General features: G+C 36.7%; 1 protein-coding gene across 1 annotated transcript; it reads left to right on the forward strand.

Annotated features, from left to right (window-relative positions):
* The first annotated feature begins 10,509 nt into the window (after positions 1–10,509).
* On the forward strand, positions 10,510–11,194 carry LOC117324567 (protein PIF-like). The gene is made up of 2 exons (XM_033880486.1): positions 10,510–10,764; positions 10,961–11,194. Exons 1-2 carry the CDS (start codon positions 10,510–10,512, stop codon positions 11,192–11,194), a joined length of 489 nt encoding a protein of 162 aa, XP_033736377.1.
* Positions 11,195–23,576: the final 12,382 nt, after the last annotated feature.

The raw sequence follows: 23,576 nt of genomic DNA on the forward strand, positions 1-23,576 counted from the left end.
ATTGCATTGTTTTCTTTCCGAACTATTTTGTTTACTGTCTGTCGTCAATGTCACCATGACAGCGTCATCTAGTGTTTTCCGATTAATTTGGCTGTCTATTAACTTTGGGGTAAGTACATAATTGCTTGTTGCGCGAAAGCAGTCCTTAAATAATCATACTTCATGACGTCATCATAAAATTTTGTTACGTCATTGATGTAGACTTACGGTGCATTCTTCCTTAAATAATCATACTCAATGACGTCATCATAAAATTTTGTTACGTCATTGATGTAGACTTGCGGTGCAATCTTCCTTAAAGGAACGTGCCACATTTTAGTTGAATAAATGTATTTGGTCGAGAACCTGGGCTAGAAGGCGTTTGTCGCCAGTCTGTCTTGACGTTTCTTCTGGCGTTCTAAGAAAAATTTTTCTCTTCAAGTGACAGTTCACCGGGCATGTGTAATCCGCAGTGTCGCCTACATTTATTTCAATTATGCTAATTCCTGTTTTTTTCATTTATCAAACTTTACTGTGACCTGTGGTTTCCTGTGTTGAATTTGACCGTACTGGCATTTTCGCCTGTGATGGACATGCATTTCCAACAATGGTATTACCATAATATGTAGTCTCCGTCTGTCTATGTGTGAAATAAAAAGTTAAGATTCTTTGAAGACCATTAGCGTTGCCTTTTATGTCCTATTGGCAGTGAAGTTTCAATGCAAACTAAACTGCTTATTCATATACCAGTCGACTGTCAATAGACTCTGTCACGTATGCCAAAACAATATGCAATATTTGTAATTTGGTTTTTAAAATTCCTACTTGTATGTATATTCATAGTTAGTGAATTTTTATGCCATGTTTGCAAGAATAAAGGTAATTTCGATGTAATTTACTATGACGTCATTATCTTTTGTCACTTATGCTTGTATTTTTTAATTGCAGGCGGAAAATCGTATTCCGAGATGATTTTTTCAAAAAAGTTGAATATTTGCATGACACTACACTTCCACTTTTGCTTAGATGGCCACAGTTATATTGACAAAGGAATCCATCCCATTGTCCTTTGTATAAGGAACACATTCATGGCTGGGTGATAAAACTGTACTTGACAACTTAAACAATTTGAATAATCAGATTTATTCGTCGCCGTGATGACCTCGGCTAGCCACATTTTGAATTTGAATCGTGATGTGGGTTTCGATTTTTAAGTCCACGTTTGATCTTGTATAAATCACTAAAACATCCTGGGAAATATTGAGCAGACATGAAAATGGGCATCAGTTAAAAAAAAAAAAAAAAACAAACAAAAAGAAACATAAAAGTAACAAAAAAAAACAAAAACAAAAACAAAAAAAAAACAAACAAAAAAAAAAAAAGAAAAAAAAGAAAAATAAATAAAAAAGGAAATAAACAACATTTATTTATTGCCATATATATTCTTACAGCACTTCCATTTCACAAAATCAAGTTTTTTAACCACCTATCATGGTGTTTTGAACGTTCATGATTTCACTAACTTGGAAAAGTAAGGAACATTCTTTAACTAAGATATTTTCCTTCAGTTCAATACTGCTTCTGTATGGAATATTTAAACGTTAGCCAATAAAACCAGATTCAATACCATTAACGCCAGCGGCCACCAATGTTACATTGTATTCTTAAGACCTTTTACAATTTGAGTCCAGTGTCGATGTATAAATGTAACATAGGTAACTGATTATCCAACGACGTCACCAGGTGAACGTAGTAAACTTATATGTGTTACGTCATTTTGAACGTTTTTATTGTTTAAGCACAATAGGATTGGGCACAAGTTTTTAACAATTAATAATCAATTGTCCAGTGTTTGTACGCAGAATACGGCTTTCTGATTGGTTGGGATGTTTTTTCATACCTCTATGAAAAAAATCCGAAAATGGCGCGAAATATGTGACGTCACAATACGGCCATTGACATTGCGTATTGATTTGTGAAAAAGACTCCCTTACAAGATCAGTTAAACTGTACATAAAACATGTTTTGATTTTAAAAATCAAAAAAATCAATTTCAAAAATTGATTTTAAGCGTTGATGTCAATTATGTTAAGTTTCATAGAGGTATTAAACAAAATTGATAATATTCTGAAGAATTACCAAGATGCGACTAAAATACTAAAGATGTGTTGTCGAGTTTTTCTTTTCCTTTATGTATTACTTCGTCCATAGGGATCTTATTCAACACTTTATGATATACAATGTATGTATATAATGACATATATTTCTGCCATTTGCCATATTAATAAACTTGTAGCGCCAATCTTGTTTTCTTAAGCAGCGCTTTGAGATCTTGTCAATGGAACATAGATGATCTGAGCATTCTGTTCAATCTGTTTTGTTTTTTAACAAATTAACATTCTCTTCATAGAAATAGATCAGTTCCAACTATTTCTATTTGTAATTCCCTCAAAACCCCATAAGGTTAGATAGTCGGTGTGTCCCGTATGACCCGAGCCGTGTCTCTTTGATCACGTACGGAAGTAACCTCCGCCATGTTTAGATAGCTATATGCGAACGTTTCGGAAGCATGCAGTAAAATTACGGAAAATGTGTAGAAAAAAACTTGATCTTTTTTTAACGCGTTATTTCTTCTCGGCATTTTTTTTCTGTAGATGTTAAGTCGTCGTTGACCTTTTAACTCTAACAGTCATTTAATTCTAAGCTGCAAGTCTGAGGAGAATTTATGCTAGGCCGTTAATCTACTGTTAGTAGGAAATAAATGAGGATTGGATTGGTGTTCCTTCTACGGCGGAGTGGGTGCCGCTGTTACGCGCGTCTTCTGAATGGGAACAATACAAACTAAAATGTATTGTGTAATCTCTTATGCACCTCCTTATCTTATCCAGTGTCGTCGTAAAAATGTCGGTGCATTTCAATACAACTTCGACATGTGTATTTTTCCTGTTGTATCAAATCATCAAATGAAGTAAATTTTTATATTGGTGACCCTGCATTTGAACTTTTGATATAATCGGTGCCGGGATTAAAAAAAATGTTTTGTTTTGTTTGTGTAAAATATGTTTTGTCAGCGTTTTAAAAATATAGTACACTTTATTTTTCTACTTAAGAACATCCAACAACAAAGGACTCTTCTATTGCAGTTGCTACTCCTGCTTATCGCTCAGCATATGACTGGTTCGCCCGTTGTCGGTATAATGTGACCGGGTGGGGTGTCCTGTTGGGTGTCTTCGGCAGTATGCTTCATTTAGATAGCACTATAAATCGGTAAAAGTTCCGGACTATCACAAGGAGACTTAACACACATACCACAGCCTCCCAAAACACACATACGCAATCACCACACACATGCAACCACGCAACCAAACCAAGCCATAGTATGACAATTATATTTGAGGGGATAAAAAATGGAGCATCCCGGAAGCTCTCACGTAGTCGTTCAGATGATCTCAAACCGATCCTACGGGAATCGGTCTCAAATCGTATTGTTGAACGAATTTCACACTGCGCCATTGATCACTGGTACCCGAATACGCTTTTACAAACAACAAATTGTCTACCATACCTTGATGAAAATACAAGTTACATACTGTTGTTAGTCAAATCAGGGTAAAATACAAGTTACATACAGTTGTAAGTCAAGTCATGGTAAATTACAAGTTGCATACGGTTGTAAGTCAAGTCAGGGTAAATTAGAAGTTACATACACTTGTTTGTCAAACTGAATCACGTACCCGTATATATACTCTCCTCCATAGGACTTAACTGTCCACATATGCTAATATATATGCCAAGTGTAATAGATTAAAAATAAAATGCTGGCTTATTTTTTCAAGCTACACTAAAATAGAACAACAGTGCAACTTCCGAAAACCGAACCTTCTAAAAACCGAACACCTCTGAATACCGAACGAATTGTCATTGTACGGAATGTCCTTCTTTATTATAGTAATAAGAAACTTCCAAATATCGACCCCTCTGCATTCCGTATTTGCCATGTTCAAGCATACAATTTGGTAGCCTTGATTCCCTTTTCTCCAAATACGTCCATCATTAACTAATAAAGCTCTAAAATATTGAAATTTCAAAAATTCATATTTTAAAATTGTATATCAGTATCATTTACGTAGAAACAATTCATACATGTGTCTTCGTTTCAACTTCTGTACAGTGACATCTTAGGTGATTGCACTTGACAAAGCTGCTGTCTTGTCGATCTCTCAACCTCTCCTAAGCATTGTTTCCTGTCAGTCTATAGCGCGATATCGGTCCCCTGCTTCCAATAGGTATTTCCACATCTGTCTTGTTCTGTTGATTAAACTCCATTTGAGGCGCTTAGGTGCACTGCAGAATCCTTCAATCTGCATGCTATGTCGGAAGGACCTGAACACAACCTTACACATGGTGTGCACCAAAATGCTTCAATCGTCGACAATTTAGCGATGGTCGCAAATCTGATAAAGACGTCACACAGCTGTTGTGACAGGCAATGAGGTGTAATTTGTAACACCAAGAAGCTAAAATCACTCCGTCATCCTATTCAAGATATAATATTTGGCACTATTTACCAAACTTTATGAATCGTTTTGATTCTTTTTTTTTTAATACTGTCAATGAGTTCAATGAAAGATTGTTTCAGAAAGCGCCCTTGGCATATTTGTTATAACTACATTATTTATTTGTGCGTTTTTAAATTTATATGTATATCGTATTAAGTTTGTTTAGGGGAAATGGAACATGTATTTTGTAAATGTATGATCTCTAAAGACACACCGGTTAATCAGTTGCACTGTATGATCTTGACGTCTCAATGTTGAAAATTACTCGCTGGCATATATTCCTAGGAAACGGTTTAAAACAAAACTAACTGATTCATTTCCTACGCTTTTTATTTCTTTGAAAGTATTGATGATACGGTACTTTGAAGAGAAATTTAGGGGACTTACCAAATATGAAGTCAAACCATTTGAGGCCTCATAGATAGGTGTCCTACTGTTCAACAATACTTTCTCTCACAAATCGTTCACAATGCCTTCAAAATGTCAATGCCTTATTTGACAGTTAATTCATGGTGGCCGAGTGGTTAAGGTGTCCCGACACTTTAACACTAGCCCTCCACCTCTGGGTTGCGAGTTCGAAACCTACGTGGGGTAGTTGCCAGGTACTGACCGTAGGTCAGTGGTTTTTTCTCCGGGTACTCCGTCTTTCCTCCACCTCCAAAACCTGGCACGTCCTTAAATAACCCTAGCTGTAAATAGGACGTTAAACAAAATAAAACCAAAAGTTAATTCACCAAAAATCTGCTTTTTTTTAATGATTCACTAATAGGGAGTCGTTTTTGAGTATTCGGAATTTTCCCGTCACAGTTCACTGGGCCAGAGTCTGTTTGAGTATCCGGATTTTTCCTGACACACTTCCCTACTAAGGAGTCTTTTTGAGAATCCGAACTCCAAACTGTGGGTATCAGAAATCGCCATGTCACAGTTGATTCATTACTCCAGAGTCTAATTTAAGTATCAAGATTGTCCATATTTTCATGTCTAAGACTTAGCAATCAGCTAGCCATGAACCCTGCAATTGTCATTACTTATTCTAAACATACAGAAAAGATATCTTTCATCGGTACAATTCTATGAAATCAAACTAAAACATTTATTTATATATAATATTTATCTTTATTTTTTTGTCACAAATGCCCTTGTTACACATCTTCATGTGTCTGAGTGTATCAATAAAATAAAAATCTTGTAATCTTTATTTACAGGTGTATTAAAAGGCTAATGTATCTTTACTTCAGAACTTCTCATACAATAGTAGGTATACGGTATACTTACTATAGTATATATAGAGTTATATATCACAGATTTATCTCCCTTGAACCTCATTTGAGATGTACATTATGTGCCCGCACCCACCCGTTACAGAAAGCAAATGTGATCTCGATTTTGACATCTTACTGTCCTTTTTTTTATATAACCTCTTATACGATTTGAAACATAAATAAAGCCTGTTGATGTTCATATCGAATCAAGAATGCTAAAAAAGGGGGGGAATTTTTTCATAATGTAACTCATTTCGTAATGATATTTAATTCTGAATGGCCTGAATTAAAAAAAAAATTGTTCAGCTTCACACTTTGTTTCTACGGACGTGTCACTTGCTTATTTTTTGAAAATCATATTAACATATTCAGTTTATTTATTATCTTTTACAGTTTAAATTGGAGAGCTGCCTTCCAGAACTTCAATTATTTTATCTTCTTTTTAAAGTAATATTTACAAATTTCTTTTAATTATTTTCGTTTATAATTTAAATAGAAGAGCTGCTTCTCAAAATTTTGACTTTTTCATCCTATTTTTTAAAGAAATATTTTGTTTATTTATAATCGTGAACAATTTAAATGGGAGAGTTGCTTCTCGAAATTCCTTATTTTTATCAGGGACTGACAACGACACCATGGTATTAATTATATCCTCACTTCAACTTTGCATTTGGTACATCATCTGATTAATATTGGTTCAAACTACTTATATTCGGAAAAAAATAAGTCAAGATCACAAATACCCACGTATATAACAAAAGGAAATGTTAAGTATAATTTTACCTTCTTCATACGAAACGGGAAGTTTGATACTGAAGTGGATTATTTGTATCTTAAAGGACAGGATGCATGTTAAGATATCATCAGTTTGCAGATTCGCTGAAAATTCAATCATTTTCGTGCATTAAACCGCTTGTTCTCTATCAAGGACGACGCCTTGTCCTTCCGGAAATCCGTGTACGATTTATAAAGATCCTTTGCGTCTTGGTCATAGCAATGTTTTGATCAACGACAGTATATCTACGTGACTACAAAATCTTAATGTCTTGGTCACAAAAATGTTTGTATCAGCGACAGCATATAAGCGTGTGTCGAGGATGAACATGAAAAAGATTTTTTTTACAAATAAACATCTTAATTTCCCCAGGAGACATCAAGAGATTTATTACAGTAAATAATTTAAACATCTTTTAATGAATGTTAGTTTATATTATACTTTAGTTTAACATTGATCTACTTTCCTGGTGTGCCTGTTGTCTATTTAACCAGTAAATTATGTCTGTTTTTGTTTGAAGTAAAAGAGAACTTGGTGTTTTGACACTTTGAGGTGATGAATGAACTCTGTATAGGTGAAAACAAACAGTAAAGAGGAGGATCCGGAAATCGTGAAGGCCGTTTTAAAAATAATCTCTTGTGTAGAAACTAATTATTTTCAAGTTTAACACCCTCTGTCATCTTTTAATATCTTTTATATAATAGTTCCAGATTTGACCGGAAACTTTAAAGACACTTTCAGTATAAAGAAAATTTATTACAAACGCGCGTGCTTACAAATTTGTGATGTAATTTCAGATGAAAAAGGTAAATTCAACTTTCCTTTTTGATTATAATCTGAGATAATTAACGCTCAAAGTTTTCAAACGTTTTACAAAATCCTCATTTTGTGATGACGGAATTTTCTAATGGTGTGTATTGTGTAGGACGCAACATATGTAATAAAACTATCTTGGTGTACGGAGAAATAGTTGGCTGTTACAGAAATTAGTGAAATACGAAATAATGGCGGACATGTGGCGTTCATTTGTGTGAACTAATTGTTGCATGTTTGCTCCTGGATGTATCACGCCCAGCACGACTATCTAACGTTCATAGGTGAATCTAGAAGTCCCTTACTCCTTTCATGAGAACATTTGTTGAAGATTAGGCAAGGGGAATCTGTGTTAGTTTACATAGATTAATGTCTATATTTAATATATCTTCTTCAAAGCTACCATGTCGGATCTACATTTCATTAAGACCGACCCAACTCCGACGTAGATCCTGTGATTACAGAAGTTATGAAATAATGTGGGGATGTATATTTCATTGGTAGACAACGAAAGATGTGTGACCCCGGACTGACCTCTACAAGTCCCCTACCAGATGGAATCAATGCCAACCTTGAGTATCAAAGGGTTTTATATATATATATTAATATATTTCATCGAGATTCGTTAGCTGTTTGCAAATATAATGATAGGTGATTTGATGAAAACAATACCTAACAGCAGAGATACTTAATGTAGCTAATTATTATCGTCTTGGTCCAGTTTCGAATGCGGAAATAAGGAATAGTTTTAATAAATAAATGAAATTAGGTCACCATATTCCAAGCTTTATCTTTAAAAGAAAATAATACATCTGCTAAATGAGTTTTGCTATCAAATTATGGAAACAAGAATTATGAATTATACACATTATAGTTATGTACCGCAGATATTTCATATTTTGTAAATTCTAATTTTGATATATACATCGTGTATGTACAACTTGTATGTTGAATGTCAACCCATATTCTTTTTTAAAAAGAGTGAACTCTATTATTCAATATATGAGATTTTGTCATTTATCATAAATCTCTATGACAGTGACATATTGGCAACTGTGTGATGCCGTTTTCAAATTGAAACGTTTTATTAAAAACGAACATTAACAGTACCATCATATCAATATGGTTGGTATTCTATCATTTTTTTTTGTTTTTTTTTTTTTGTTAAATTCATAAAACGTAGATGTTATTGGGAGAATGAGGTATTGGATTAGGAAATGAGTTAAGAACATCTGAATAATTATAAAAAGCTCATCAGTATTGGTACGTTTTCGATAAACATTTCCAAGGTCACGGAAAATATATGTCGTACACACATTGAGATGATAATCTTATACGTCAATAATTAATCTGTCAGCTTTAGCTTCAATTCGGAAATATTTTCCAGATTATGTCATTTGACAGATTGATCAAAAAATTTATTGTTCACATGGACCTTGGAAAAAAAGGGATTCGCCGAAATTTGTACGTTGACGGTGTGGCAGCGATATATAAAGATATTTGATGATTTTATGACATCGTTGGGAAAACTATTTATTTTTATTACAAAAAGACAAACGATAGGATTTGAGAGACATATCTACAGGAATAACCTTTTATGAGTTATACATCAATTTCACAGGCAGAAAATCGACTTAGAGACACTGTAAGATCGTCAGAAAGTTGACGACCTACAGAGATCGTCAGATCTTCAGAAAGTTGACGACCTACAGAGATCGCCAGATCATCAGAAAGTTGACGACGTACAGAGATCGTTAGATGGTCAGAAAGTTGACGACGTACAGAGATGGTCAGATCGTCAGAAAGTTGACGACATACAGAGATGGTCAGATCGTCAGAAATCGACGACGTACAGAGATGGTCAGATCGTCAGAAAGTTGACGACCTTGTCTACAGAGGTCGTCAGATCGTCAGAAAGTTGACGACCTACAGAGATCGTTAGAAACTGACCTTTAGAGATCATCAGATCTTCAGAAAATTGACGACGTACAGAGATCGTCAGATCGTCAGAAAGTTGACGACGTACAGAGATCGTTAGATGGTCAGAAAGTTGACGACGTACAGAGATCGTTAGATGGTCAGAAAGTTGACGACCTACAGAGATCGTTAGATCGTCAGAAAGTTGACGACCTACAGAGATCGTTAGATGGTCAGAAAGTTGACGACGTACAGAGATGGTCAGATCGTCAGAAAGAGTTGACGACATATAGAGATGGTCAGATCGTCAGAAATCGACGACGTAGAGAGATGGTCAGATCGTCAGAAAGTTGACGACGTAGAGATGGTCAGATCGTCAGAAAGTTGACGACCTACAGAGATCGTCAGATAGTCAGAAAGTTGACGACGTACAGAGATCGTCAGATCGTCAGAAAGTTGACGATCTACAGAAATCGTCAGATCGTCAGAAAGTTGACGACATACAGAGATCGTTAGATAGTCAGAAAGTTGACGACATACAGAGTATCGTAAGATGGTCTGAAACGATCTACAGAGATGGTCAGATCGTCAGAAAGTAGACGACGTACAGAGATCGTTAGATGGTCAGAAAGTTGACGACGTACAGAGATCGTCAGATGGTCTGAAACGATCTACAGAGATGGTCAGATCGTCAGAAAGTTGACGACGTACAGAGATCGTTAGATCGTCAGAAAGTTGACGACGTACAGAGATCGTCAGATGGTCTGAAACGATCTACAGAGATGGTCAGATCGTCAGAAAGTTGACGATCTACAGAGATCGTTAGATCGTCAGAAAGTTGACGACATACAGAGATCGTTAGATGGTCAGAAAGTTGACGACGTACAGAGATGGTCAGATCGTCAGAAAGTTGACGACCTACAGAGGTCGTCAGATCGTCAGAAAGTTGACGACCTACAGAGATCGTTAGAAACTGACTTTTAGAGATCATCAGATCTTCAGAAAATTGACGACGTACAGAGATCGTCAGATCGTCAGAAAGTTGACGACGTACAGAGATCGTTAGATGGTCAGAAAGTTGACGACCTACAGAGATCGTTAGATGGTCTGAAAGTTGACGACCTACAGAGATCGTTAGATGGTCAGAAAGTTGACGACGTACAGAGATGGTCAGATCGTCAGAAAGAGTTGACGACATATAGAGATGGTCAGATCGTCAGAAATCGACGACGTACAGAGATGGTCAGATCGTCAGAAAGTTGACGACGTAGAGAGATGGTCAGATCGTCAGAAAGTTGACGACCTACAGAGATCGTCAGATAGTCAGAAAGTTGACGACGTACAGAGATCGTCAGATCGTCAGAAAGTTGACGATCTACAGAAATCGTCAGATCGTCAGAAAGTTGACGACATACAGAGATCGTTAGATAGTCAGAAAGTTGACGACATACAGAGTATCGTAAGATGGTCTGAAACGATCTACAGAGATGGTCAGATCGTCAGAAAGTAGACGACGTACAGAGATCGTTAGATGGTCAGAAAGTTGACGACGTACAGAGATCGTCAGATGGTCTGAAACGATCTACAGAGATGGTCAGATCGTCGGAAAGTTGACGACGTACAGAGATCGTCAGATGGTCTGAAACGATCTACAGAGATGGTCAGATCGTCAGAAAGTTGACGATCTACAGAGATCGTTAGATCGTCAGAAAGTTGACGACATACAGAGATCGTTAGATGGTCAGAAAGTTGACGACGTACAGAGATGGTCAGATCGTCAGAAAGTTGACGACGTACAGAGATCGTTAGATGGTCAGAAAGTTGACGACCTACAGAGATCGTTAGATGGTCTGAAAGTTGACGACATACAGAGATCGTCAGAAAGATGACGATCTACAGAGATTGTAAGATCGCCAGAAAGTTGACGATCTACAGAGATCGTTAGATTCTCATAAAGTTGACGACCTACAGAGATCGTCAGAAAGTTGACGATCTACAGAGATCGTTAGATCCTCAGAAAGTTGACGACATACAGAGATGGTCAGAAAGTTGACGATCTACAGAGATCGTCAGATCGTCACGAAGATTAATTTTGTAATGGTATACAATACTGCTTGTTAAAATTATCAATTCGATATAATGAAACTAACCAAACTTAATTTTCATCATTTTTTTTTCAGTTTTTTAAAGAATATTTTACACCAGTCTGCGAATTACTTCTCTCGCTGGGCATTAACAGCTAAGTGACGTGTGCAATAGTAGGGCACATAGGAATATATTGATAGGATAAAAATAATATGAATATTGAAACGGAGAGTTAGATAATTAAAACAAAGGCAGCCTTTAACGTCCCTGTGGGATAATATCTCACGAAATTCCTATTAAACTCCCGTTTATCACATCTGTCATTTAGAGGCTTACACGATGATAACATTGATAAGATACATAGCTGTCAATCATGTCAGTATCCCCGATAAGAAATGATCCGGATTTCTAGGTTATCGGTTACTTATATTGGTCCTGTAGTGATATGACGGATTCACAATGTCCAGCCTCAAAAAGATCTACTTCAGATAATTCATGTATTTATGCATTTAAAATGTCTTAAAAATTAAAAATTAAAAATTAAAAAAAAAAAAAAAAAAAAAAAAAATTCTATGTTTCAGTATACATTATCAAATAAAATCTAAGTACATATTTAGAAGAAAAGTGGGCTGAAGTTCCTTCCGTAAGTCAATGTAAGAACAGATATACTCTATATTTACATGCGCTTCAAACTCATCGTAACCCAAATATAAATAATGCCAGAAATAAAGGTTTACCTAAGGAATAAAATCAATTCATTTTTATGAAGAAACGTACTGTATGAACAAGTTAGAATAGTCATTGACAGTCTTGTCGCGTCGTACGCGAAAATTATTGAGAAAATGTAGGTTCAGTCGACTGATAGTATGTATTTTTATTCATTTTTGAATGCTGGATTAATTCAAATCTGTACAAAGACTCTCATTTTCGCGATACTCTGTATACAAGTTTCAATATCAAGATAATATCCTTTATAATGAAATGATTTACATTGATAAACGTATGCGTTAAATTACGACATAGGGGTAGTTATCAATTACATAATTACGACAGAGGGACGGATATCAATAACGTAATTACGACAGAGGGACGGATACCAATGATATAATTACGACAGAGGGGCAGATATCAATGACATAATTACGACAGAGGGACGGATATCAATGACGTAATTACGACAGAGGGGCGGATATAAATGACATAATTACGACAGAGGGACGGATATAAATGACATAATTACGACAGAGGGACGGATATCAATGACATAATTACGACAGAGGGACGGATATCAATGACGTAATTACGACAGAGGGACGGATATCAATGACATAATTACGACAGAGGGACGGATACCAATGACATAATTACGTCAGAGGCACGTATATCAATGACATAATTACGACAGAGGGACGGATACCAATGACATAATTACGACAGAGGGACGGATATCAATGACATAATTACGACAGAGGGACGGATATCAATGACATAATTACGACAGAGGGACGGATATCAATGACGTAATTACGACAGAGGGACGGATATCAATGACGTAATTACGACAGTGGGACGGATATCAATGACATTATTACGACAGAGGGACGGATATCAATGACATAATTACGACAGAGGGACGGATATCAATGACATAATTACGACAGAGGGACGGATATGACGTAATTACGACAGAGGGACGGATATCAATGACGTAATTACGACAGAGGGACGGATATCAATGACGTAATTACGACAGAGGGACGGATATCAATGACGTAATTACGACAGTGGGACGGATACCAATGACATTATTACGACAGAGGGACGGATATCAATGGCATAATTACAACAGAGGGAAGGATATCAATGACATAATTACGACAGAGGGACGGATATTAATGACATAATTACGACAGAGGGGCGGATATCAATGACAAAATTACGACAGAGGGGCAGATATCAATGACATAATTACGACAGAAAGACGGATATCAATGACATAATTACGACAGAGGGACGGATATCAATGACATAATTACAACAGAGGGACGGATATCAATGATATAATTACGACAGAGGGACGGATATCAATGACGTAATTACGACAGAGGGACGGATATCAAGGAAGTAATTACGACAGAGGGGCGGATATCAATGATATAATTACGTCAGAGGGGTGGGTATCAATGACGTAATTACGACAGAGGGACGGATATCAATGACATAATTACGACAGAGGGGCGGTATCAATAACGTAATTTCGACAGAGGGACGGATATCAATGACATAATTACGACAGAGGGACGGATATCAGTGATATAATTATGACAGAGGGACGGATATCAATGACATAATCACGACAGAGGGGCAGATATCAATGACATAATTACGACAGAGGGGCGGATATCAATGACATAATTACGACAGAGGGGCGGATATCAATGACATAATTACGACAGAGAAACGGATATCAATGACGTAATTACGACAGAGGGGCGGATAACAATGACATAATTACGACAGAGGGGCGGATAACAATGACGTAAGTACGACAGAGGGACGGATATGAATGACGTAATTACGACAGAGGGATTGATATCAATGACATAATTACGACAGAGGGGCGGATATCAATGACGTAATTACGACAGAGGGACGGATATCAGTGATATAATTACGACAGAGGGACGGATATCAATGACATAATTACGACAGAGGGACGGATATCAATGACTTAATTACAACAAAGGGACGGATATCAATGACATAATACGACAGAAAGACGGATATCAGTGATATAATTACGACAGAGGGACGGATATCAATGACGTAATTACGACAGAGGGATGGATATCAGTGATATAATTACGACAGAGGGACGGATATCAATGACATAATTACGACAGAGGGGCGGATATCAATGACATAATTACGACAGAGGGACGGATATCAGTGATATAATTACGACAGAGGGACGGATATCAATGACGTTATTACGACAGAGGGACGGATATCAGTGATATAATTACGACAGAGGGACGGATATCAGTGATATAATTACGACAGAGGGACGGATATCAATGACGTTATTACGACAGAGGGACGGATATCAATGACATAATTTCGACAGAGGGGCGGATATCAATGACGTAATTACGACAGAGGGGCGGATAACAATGACAAAATTACGACAGAGGGGCGGATAACAATGACGTAAGTACGACAGAGGGGCGGATATCAATGACATAATTACGACAGAGGGGCGGATATCAATGATATAATTACGACAGAGGGACGGATATCAATGACATAATTACGACAGAGGGACGGATATCAATGACATAATTACGACAGAGGGACGGATATCAATGACATAATTACGACAGAGGGGCGGATATCAATGACTTAATTACGACAGAGGGACGGATATCAGTGACGTTATTACGACAGAGGGACGGATATCAATGACGTTATTACGACAGAGGGACGGATATCAGTGATATAATTACGACAGAGGGACGGCTATCAATGACATAATTACGACAGAGGGACGGATATCAATGACGTAATTACGACAGAGGGACGGATATCAATGACATAATTACGACAGAGGGGCGGATATCAATGACTTAATTACGACAGAGGGACGGATACCAATGACATTATTACGACAGAGGGGCGGATATCAATGACGTAATTACGACAGAGGGATTGATATCAATGACATAATTACGACAGAGGGACGGATATCAATGGTATAATTACGACAGAGGGACGGATATCAATGACGTAATTACGACAGAGGGGCGGATATCAATGACATAATTACGATAGAGGGACGAATATCAATGATATAATTACGACAGAGGGACGGATATCAATGACATAATTACGACAGAGGGACGGATATCAGTGATATAATTACGACAGAGGGGCGGATATCAATGACATAATTACGACAGAGGGACGTATATCAATGATATAATTACGACAGAGGGGCGGATATCAATGACATAATTACGACAGAGGGACGGATATCAATGACATAATTACGACAGAGGGACGGATATCAATGACGTAATTACGACAGAGGGACGGATATCAGTGACGTTATTACGACAGAGGGACGGATATCAATGACGTTATTACGACAGAGGGACGGATATCAGTGATATAATTACGACAGAGGGACGGCTATCAATGACATAATTACGACAGAGGGACGGATATCAATGACGTAATTACGACAGAGGGACGGATATCAATGACATAATTACGACAGAGGGGCGGATATCAATGACTTAATTACGACAGAGGGACGGATACCAATGACATTATTACGACAGAGGGGCGGATATCAATGACGTAATTACGACAGAGGGATTGATATCAATGACATAATTACGACAGAGGGACGGATATCAATGGTATAATTACGACAGAGGGACGGATATCAATGACGTAATTACGACAGAGGGGCGGATATCAATGACATAATTACGATAGAGGGACGAATATCAATGATATAATTACGACAGAGGGACGGATATCAATGACATAATTACGACAGAGGGACGGATATCAGTGATATAATTACGACAGAGGGGCGGATATCAATGACATAATTACGACAGAGGGACGTATATCAATGATATAATTACGACAGAGGGGCGGATATCAATGACATAATTACGACAGAGGGACGGATATCAATGACATAATTACGACAGAGGGACGGATATCAATGACATAATTACGACAGAGGGACGGGTATCAATGATATAATTACGACAGAGGGACGGTATCAATGACATAATTACGACAGAGGGACGGATATCAATGACATAATTACGACAGAGGGGCGGATATCAATGACATAATTACGACAGAGGGACGGATATCAATGACATAATTACGACAGAGGGACGGGTATCAATGATATAATTACGACAGAGGGACGGATATCAATGACATAATTACGACAGAGGGACGGATATCAATGACGTAATTACGACAGAGGGACGGATATCAATGACATTATTACGACAGAGGGACGGATATCAATGACGTAATTACGACAGAGGGACGGATATCAATGACACAATTACGACAGAGGGACGGATATCAATGATATAATTACGGAAAGGGCGAGGTATACTTGTACTTGTAGATCGAAAGCTAAATAAAACGTCTATATATCCGATATAATTGATAAGACAATGACGTCACTATGTTTTCCGATGATGTCTATTTCACTGAAAAATTCCTTTTTTCTGGTATCACCATTAAATGTTTTACGGCTATGTATCATTACATAATTACGGCATTGTCTTACAATTAATTGAGCGAAATACGTGTTTGCCTTTTCTTATAGTACTCGAGCCCTGTTCAGGGGATGAATGAATCGGTAAAATCATATATTTAAACAATACCAATAATGACACATTTTTTTTTTTAAATCGCGAAATGTTCAGCACGTGAAAATAACTTACATTTTTCTTTATCTTTGTTTTCAAAAGAAAATGATTAAGGAATTTGGTATATGGTATAGAAATCAAAAGATAATTTACATTGCCTTCTAAGTAGGAAGATAAGTTCTGTGAATAATGACATCTATAGTACCAATTTTTTACACAAAATGCTTGGAACACTATCATGAAGTTCATCATGCAGGACTTCGACTCAAAGCTATGCCATAGCACATATATTTCAGGCTCCAGTAAAAAAAATTAACTTAGTGAACTTCCGTATATTTTTGGAAATTCCTTAACTAAGGGATATTTTTTTAACTTAATGGATATTCCTCAATTACATATTTATTGGAATGTTCCTAAGCTTATTTTTTATCCTAATATCCTAAGCTAAATAATATTTTCTATAGAATTCTAAAGATCAAGAATTCCCCTAAGTTTAGGAGCAATGATGTAACTGGGTCATATATCATTTCCATTGTTACTCTTGATTCTAAAAGGCATGGTAGTATGACCAGGGTCATGTTAAAATGTAAAAGACTGAATACAAAGTCTAGGTAGCTTTATTAAAACTAAAAAATGGTATACATAGATTGTAAAAGGCAATATTAGAAAAATATAAGAATATATATATAGATATATAACCAAATGGCTCAGAGAGGCTCCAAAGCCGAACAGAACATCTCGATAACAAGTAATATTATTAAAAATGTTTACAACATTGCGTTCAAAAAAACCCTACGTTGTATATTTAGCATTACATTAACAGATTATTACGTTGTGTGTGTGTTTTTTTAAATTTTTTTTTGTCAAACTTAGTGCGATTGAAGATATCAACACGATTTTTAAGATACTACAAGACTACATTTATCCTACAAATCCAGGTGGTTCATGGACAGGGATCGATAGATACATAAAAATAAATCATATAAGTACATAGGTATATCGTATAGTTAAATAGGTACCAGCAAAAAGGTCGCCTCTACTTATAAATAATAATAAAAACAAAAACAAAATCATATTAAGCGTGTGTGTATACTTTAAGTCGTACTTTATAATTTGATAACGAACTATGATATAAGTAAATTATTACTTTCTATTGTTTTGTACGAAATCTGTGTTGACGAGCAACATAGCCGTATTATACAAATTTATGTAACTTCTGTTGCCATAGAAACATGCGTTCTGACCTGCAAATGTATTTTAATCTATCGCTACGTTGGCACAAGGGATTGTGCAGTGTGATATTCTCACTGTCATAAGCTGCAGGTCATAGGCACTGCCAAAGGAAATGTTGCCCTCTTCTTCAAATTGAATGTGTCACCTACATCATCAACTGACGACACTCAACGTATCCGTGCAGTTGTCGTGTTTGTTTGCCGTTAAAACGATTCCCAAGTCACTTTGAAACAAGAAGTTTCTCTTGCAATTTAAATTAGAAAAAAAAAAAAAAATTCAAACTGAAATCTCAAAGCTGTCATGGTAACCTAACGTTAAGTTTTCCAAGAAATTAGTGTACTATTCAATAGAAAATTTAAAACGTTTTCGTGTACCCAAGAGAATTTTAGGCTTAACACATAAACTTCTAGGAAATTCTTTTTATGGTATCAGCTTATGAAATGTGACGATGGTGATGTTTTCCTAGTTCACATAAACATTGCTATTGTTACCGAAAACATCTTAATAGTTTTTGACATTATTGAATTTCGAGATATCTGTGTCAAGGTGGCAGAATCGATTTTCTACCCATTTGAAAGTTTATTAACGGTTTGAAATATAAAACATATAACCTAACTCTTCTGATAATTTGACTTCTTTTCGGCATGGTGTAACGCTTGTCAGGTGTCATATATCTGTCGGCTAAAAATTGCATTGTCTTTTGGGAGGTTTATAAGACACGATTATGCACGAGACTTCGGGGAATGCGGTATAGAAAATAATACAAAGTAATACACGTGAAAGCTAAGATAATAAAGAATTAAAGATATCAACTAATTAATATTTAACATGTTTCAGTCTTAAATAGAAAAAAACAGAAAGAATTGGTGAACGAAGTCTAAACGAAGTCTAAATAATCAAAACTTAAATCGAATATGCCAAAGTTGAATAAAGATTATTCAATGCTATATATATATATATATGATGCCGTAGCGAAATTTACAAAATTATAATGTTATTTACATAACACTAATTCTCTATTCCATATTTTCTCGAACCTAAGCGGACCTTTTTATTTTGTTTTACTCCCTCTTGTTGTTTGTTTATTGTTTGTAATTACTTCCCTTAGAACACACACATGTACACATATGAATAAGCGCACGCCACTCACTCCAAGCCCCTCCAGGTAGCCAAGTTATAAATATATAACTACCCTTACTTCCGCGGCTACCAGCGGTTTAAGTGTTAACTGTATGTATATTATTTGTTTGCATTTAATACCGTCGCTCGTCATTACCTGCTTCGAGTAATGGAATCGACCGCGGTCTCTGACCCTTGGGGGCATTATTTGCGCAACCCTGTACGCTCAGAGTCAAGTTGACCCCAAAAGGACACACGGTGTTTGGCTTGGCTGGACGAGCTAGACTGCCATTGGTCGGCGATTGGCATCTCCTCTACGAAAGTCGGCCCGGTCCTGCAGTTATATCACTTGTGCGTTTTGTATGTGCAGTCAGGTTTGCAAACCACACATTATTAGCTAAAATCTATCATTTATATGGTGGAGATAGGATCGCCCGTCTGCCCAACCAGACATCGGAGGTAACAGATGTGGCAAAGCGACTCTCCGTCTGTAATTTACACCTTCATACTCCAGCGCCTCACCATGGTCAACAACCTATCTAGTTATTTTAAGTTTTTAAACAAGTTAATTCACGAACCATTGAACAAAGTGAAACAGGTTATCGAAATATTTAATTAAATCTTCCTGTGTGTGAGCGTACTTGAAATAAACATCTTGTATTAACACGGATAATGTCCATGGGCTTGGACACGTCATGTTACCTGTATGACAGGTAAAAACCAAATAAAGTTTCGTAAAAGTCTTTTAAGATTTTCCGATAAACTTGTAAGGAAAAGTAATTATTTTTCTTTGCTTTTCTATCTATTATGATGTCATAAGTCTAGCCCGGTTCGTCTTGAAGGCAAGTCACGTTGTTTGGGGCCAATAGAAATTCCGCGAAATTCACACGCTAAGATTTCGGCCCCAGAGCAAACTCCCTGACTTCGCTCGGTCAATCAGTTTATCTATAGATGTATGTGTATAAAATCCCAGTGGCTTGCCCCAAGGGCGCAGCTGTTGGGATCCGTCTTAGTGGTACATGAGTAAATTATATATACACATATACAAACATATATTAGCAGAAATATATATGCATACAGACCACAAGTCCGTTTTATACATACTAGGTCAGGTCAGGTCACGCTGGGCCGCTTTGGGTCACGTGAGGTCAGGTCGGCCAGACAGTCAAAAATGCCAAGTCTGTGTGAATAGAGAAAAAACCAGTGTCCCGTAGCCGAAAACAACATGGCTGGTGACATTTTGTACTTGTAACAAAATCGCTACTCATCGTGTCCAATATACGTTATTAAGTGACATTAACTGCACCATTTCCCTCACTTTAACTATGGTGTCACTGTCCACCACTACAATCAGTAAATGTTTAAGTGCAGTTTCTAAACTAAACTCGCTAATGGCGGTTTGAAAGTACGGCCACCGTGGCCTGTATAGGCCCGCTATAACCAGACAGGATATGCAACAGTCGTAGACGAGGAAGTTTGATATATAGATATATAATATATATATACACATCTCCTCACTGATGGTATTTATTAACACTTGTACTGATGTTCGACTTATATTTATTGTTTTTTAATTCTCACTATCAACGCAAATAGAAATTTGTTGAAAATTAGGCGTTGTATTTTACATGAAAACTTTTAATGTGAAATTATACATTTACATAACTAATACGTACTGTACAAAGAATAATCAATATATATTACATATTTAAATTACTTACAATAATATACATGCCGAATGTATTGTGTAGTCTTACACACTATCGGGCTGGTAAAGGCAGGGTGAATCAGCCAAAATATTTCAAGGTATATCGTAACGTTAAAAAATAAGCTTATTACTTATTTTAATTCTTAACAAGTAAACACGCATTATAATAATAAATAGTAAATCGTAACAAATTTTTATTTCCTTTTTAAATCATATCGATAGAATTTTGTTCCAGTGCCAATAAGCTTGTTACTCTCAATTATGTGTTTTATGTATAAATGACTAATTTAGCAATAAAGAACTCCACTAAAATAAAGTACCTTCCAATGTCATAGCAGAGGCGGGTACCTGCTTGTGTGTTGGATGGACTCGTCGCAGTGTGGAAATGGTATAATGTTAAATTATTCTTATGACGAACTGACCAGTGGTCAATTTATATCTATTTTTATAAATATATATATATTTTTCAGGACAATTAGGAGTATTACTTCGTTAATACACAAACTGAAGTCAAAAACGGCCTGTTAAGACAATGGTGTGTATTCAAAGAAACAAAACAAAAGCGAAGACAATATAAATTAAACAAAGGAGACACAATCAAAATGACAAGAAGAAAACAACAATGGGAATCACGGAGACGCCCAAACAATAGAGAAGATATCAATGACTGCCAAATACATCAACGTATACATTATTTGAGGATAATTTCTAGAAGATCTTGTGGTGTGTTCGTAAGGTACTACTACGGCTCATCATAAAAGGGTAGTTGGTAAGATATTGCAAAATATTATTAATTTGTATCATTGATCGCCATAGGGTGGTATCGAAGATTTATAAGATATCTTGAAATCTTTGATGGATAGGATCATAAATTACAAATAAGGGCGAACAAACAAAGTAATTATTTACTAATATTTTATCTTCTCGACTCATCAGTAAGAAATAAAAGGTCAAAGGTCAAATTAAGCAAACGAAAAAGGGCATTCGCAAAATTAACGTGTAAACTTAGACTGATTATCCAACATTGGATCTAATCTCGGGTGTTAGCATAGTCCACCATTAGAGCTAACCTCGGGGGTTAGCGTAGTCCACTATCAGAGCTAATCTCGGGATTAAGCGTAGTCCACTATTAGAGCTAACCTCGGGGGTTAGCGTAGTCCACCATTGATCTAATCTCGGGGTTAGCATAGTCCACCATTAGAGCTAACCTCGGGGGTTAGCGTAGTCCACCATTAGAGCTAACCTCGGGGGTTAGCGTAGTCCACCATTAGAGCTAACCTCGGGGGTTAGCGTAGTCCACCATTAGAGCTAACCTCGGGGGTTAGCATAGTCCACCATTAGAGCTAACCTCGGGGGTTAGCGTAGTCCACCATTAGAGCTAACCTCGGGGGTTAGCGTAGTCCACCATTGGAGCTATTCTCGGGGGTTATCATAGTCCACCATTGGAGTTATTCTCGGGGGTTATCATAGTCCACCATTGGAGCTATTCTCGGGGGTTATCATAGTCCACCATTGGAGCTATTCTCGGGGGTTATCATAGTCCACCATTGGAGTTATTCTCGGGGGTTATCATAGTCCACCATTGGAGCTATTCTCGGGGGTTATCATAGTCCACCATTGGAGCTATTCTCGGGGGTTATCATAGTCCACCATTGGAGCTATTCTCGGGGGTTATCATAGTCTACCATTAGACCTAATCTCGGGGGTTATCATAGTCCACCATTGGATCTTATATCGGGGGTTATCATAGTCCACCATTGGATCTTTACCAGTATAACTTACTATGGAGACTGATAATTTACCAGTATAACTTACTATGGGGAATGATAATTTACCAGTAGAACATACTATGGGGACTGATGATTCACCAGTAGAACTTACTATGGGACTGATAATTTACCAGTAGAGCTTACTATGGAGACTGATAGTTTACCAGTAGAACTTACTATGGAGACTGATAATTCACCAGTAGAACATACTATGGGGACTGATAATTTACCAGTAGAACTTACTATGGGGACTGATAATTCACCAGTAGAACTTACTATGGGGACTGATAATTCACCAGTAGAACTTACTATGGGGACTGATAATTTACCTGTAGAACTTACTATGGGGACTGATAATTTACCAGTAGAACTTACTATGGGGACTGATAATTTACCAGTAGAACTTACTATGGGGACTGATAATTCACCAGTAGAACTTACTATGGAGACTGATAGTCCACAAATAGCAATAACTAGAAACAATGAAGAAAGCTGACATCTGTGACGTAGATATTAAGTTGTAATTGGACAGTAATCTGCATCATAAACCTTAAAAACGCTAATTCAAATAAAAAGACCAAATTTGAATACGCACTCAGTGCATCGGAGATTTCTCACGATCTCTGTTAAACATTAAACCACCGGCAGGCATGACATAAACCTGGTATTGAACTGCCAACTCAGAATGACCTTTGGAGAAAAAACATAAAGTAGAATAGAATTGATCTTTGTCAATACCATTAGAACAAGGGGATCACAGACCGATACTTTCACGATCCGAGAGAAAAAATAGTCCGAGGAGGCGTAGAGTAAGTGCTACACACGATCAAATCTGTTAAAAAAAAAAGCGAAAAGAAAATTACAACATCACGTAACAAACGTAGACAATTCATTTCACAAATCACAAAGGAAAAAATGAAATACGCGAAGCTTTCCAGCAAAT

Source organism: Pecten maximus, chromosome 3 (assembly GCF_902652985.1).
Source record: "Pecten maximus chromosome 3, xPecMax1.1, whole genome shotgun sequence".
In the NCBI taxonomy this organism is placed as follows: domain Eukaryota; kingdom Metazoa; phylum Mollusca; class Bivalvia; order Pectinida; family Pectinidae; genus Pecten; species Pecten maximus.

Coding starts and splice junctions, on each gene's coding strand:
- LOC117324567 (XM_033880486.1), top strand. CDS start 10,510: ATGGTCAGATCGTCAGAAATCGACGACGTACAGAGATGGTCAGATCGT. Junction 10,765..10,960: donor TTGACGACATACAGAGTATC/GTAAGATGGTCT, acceptor AACGATCTACAG/AGATGGTCAGATCGTCAGAA.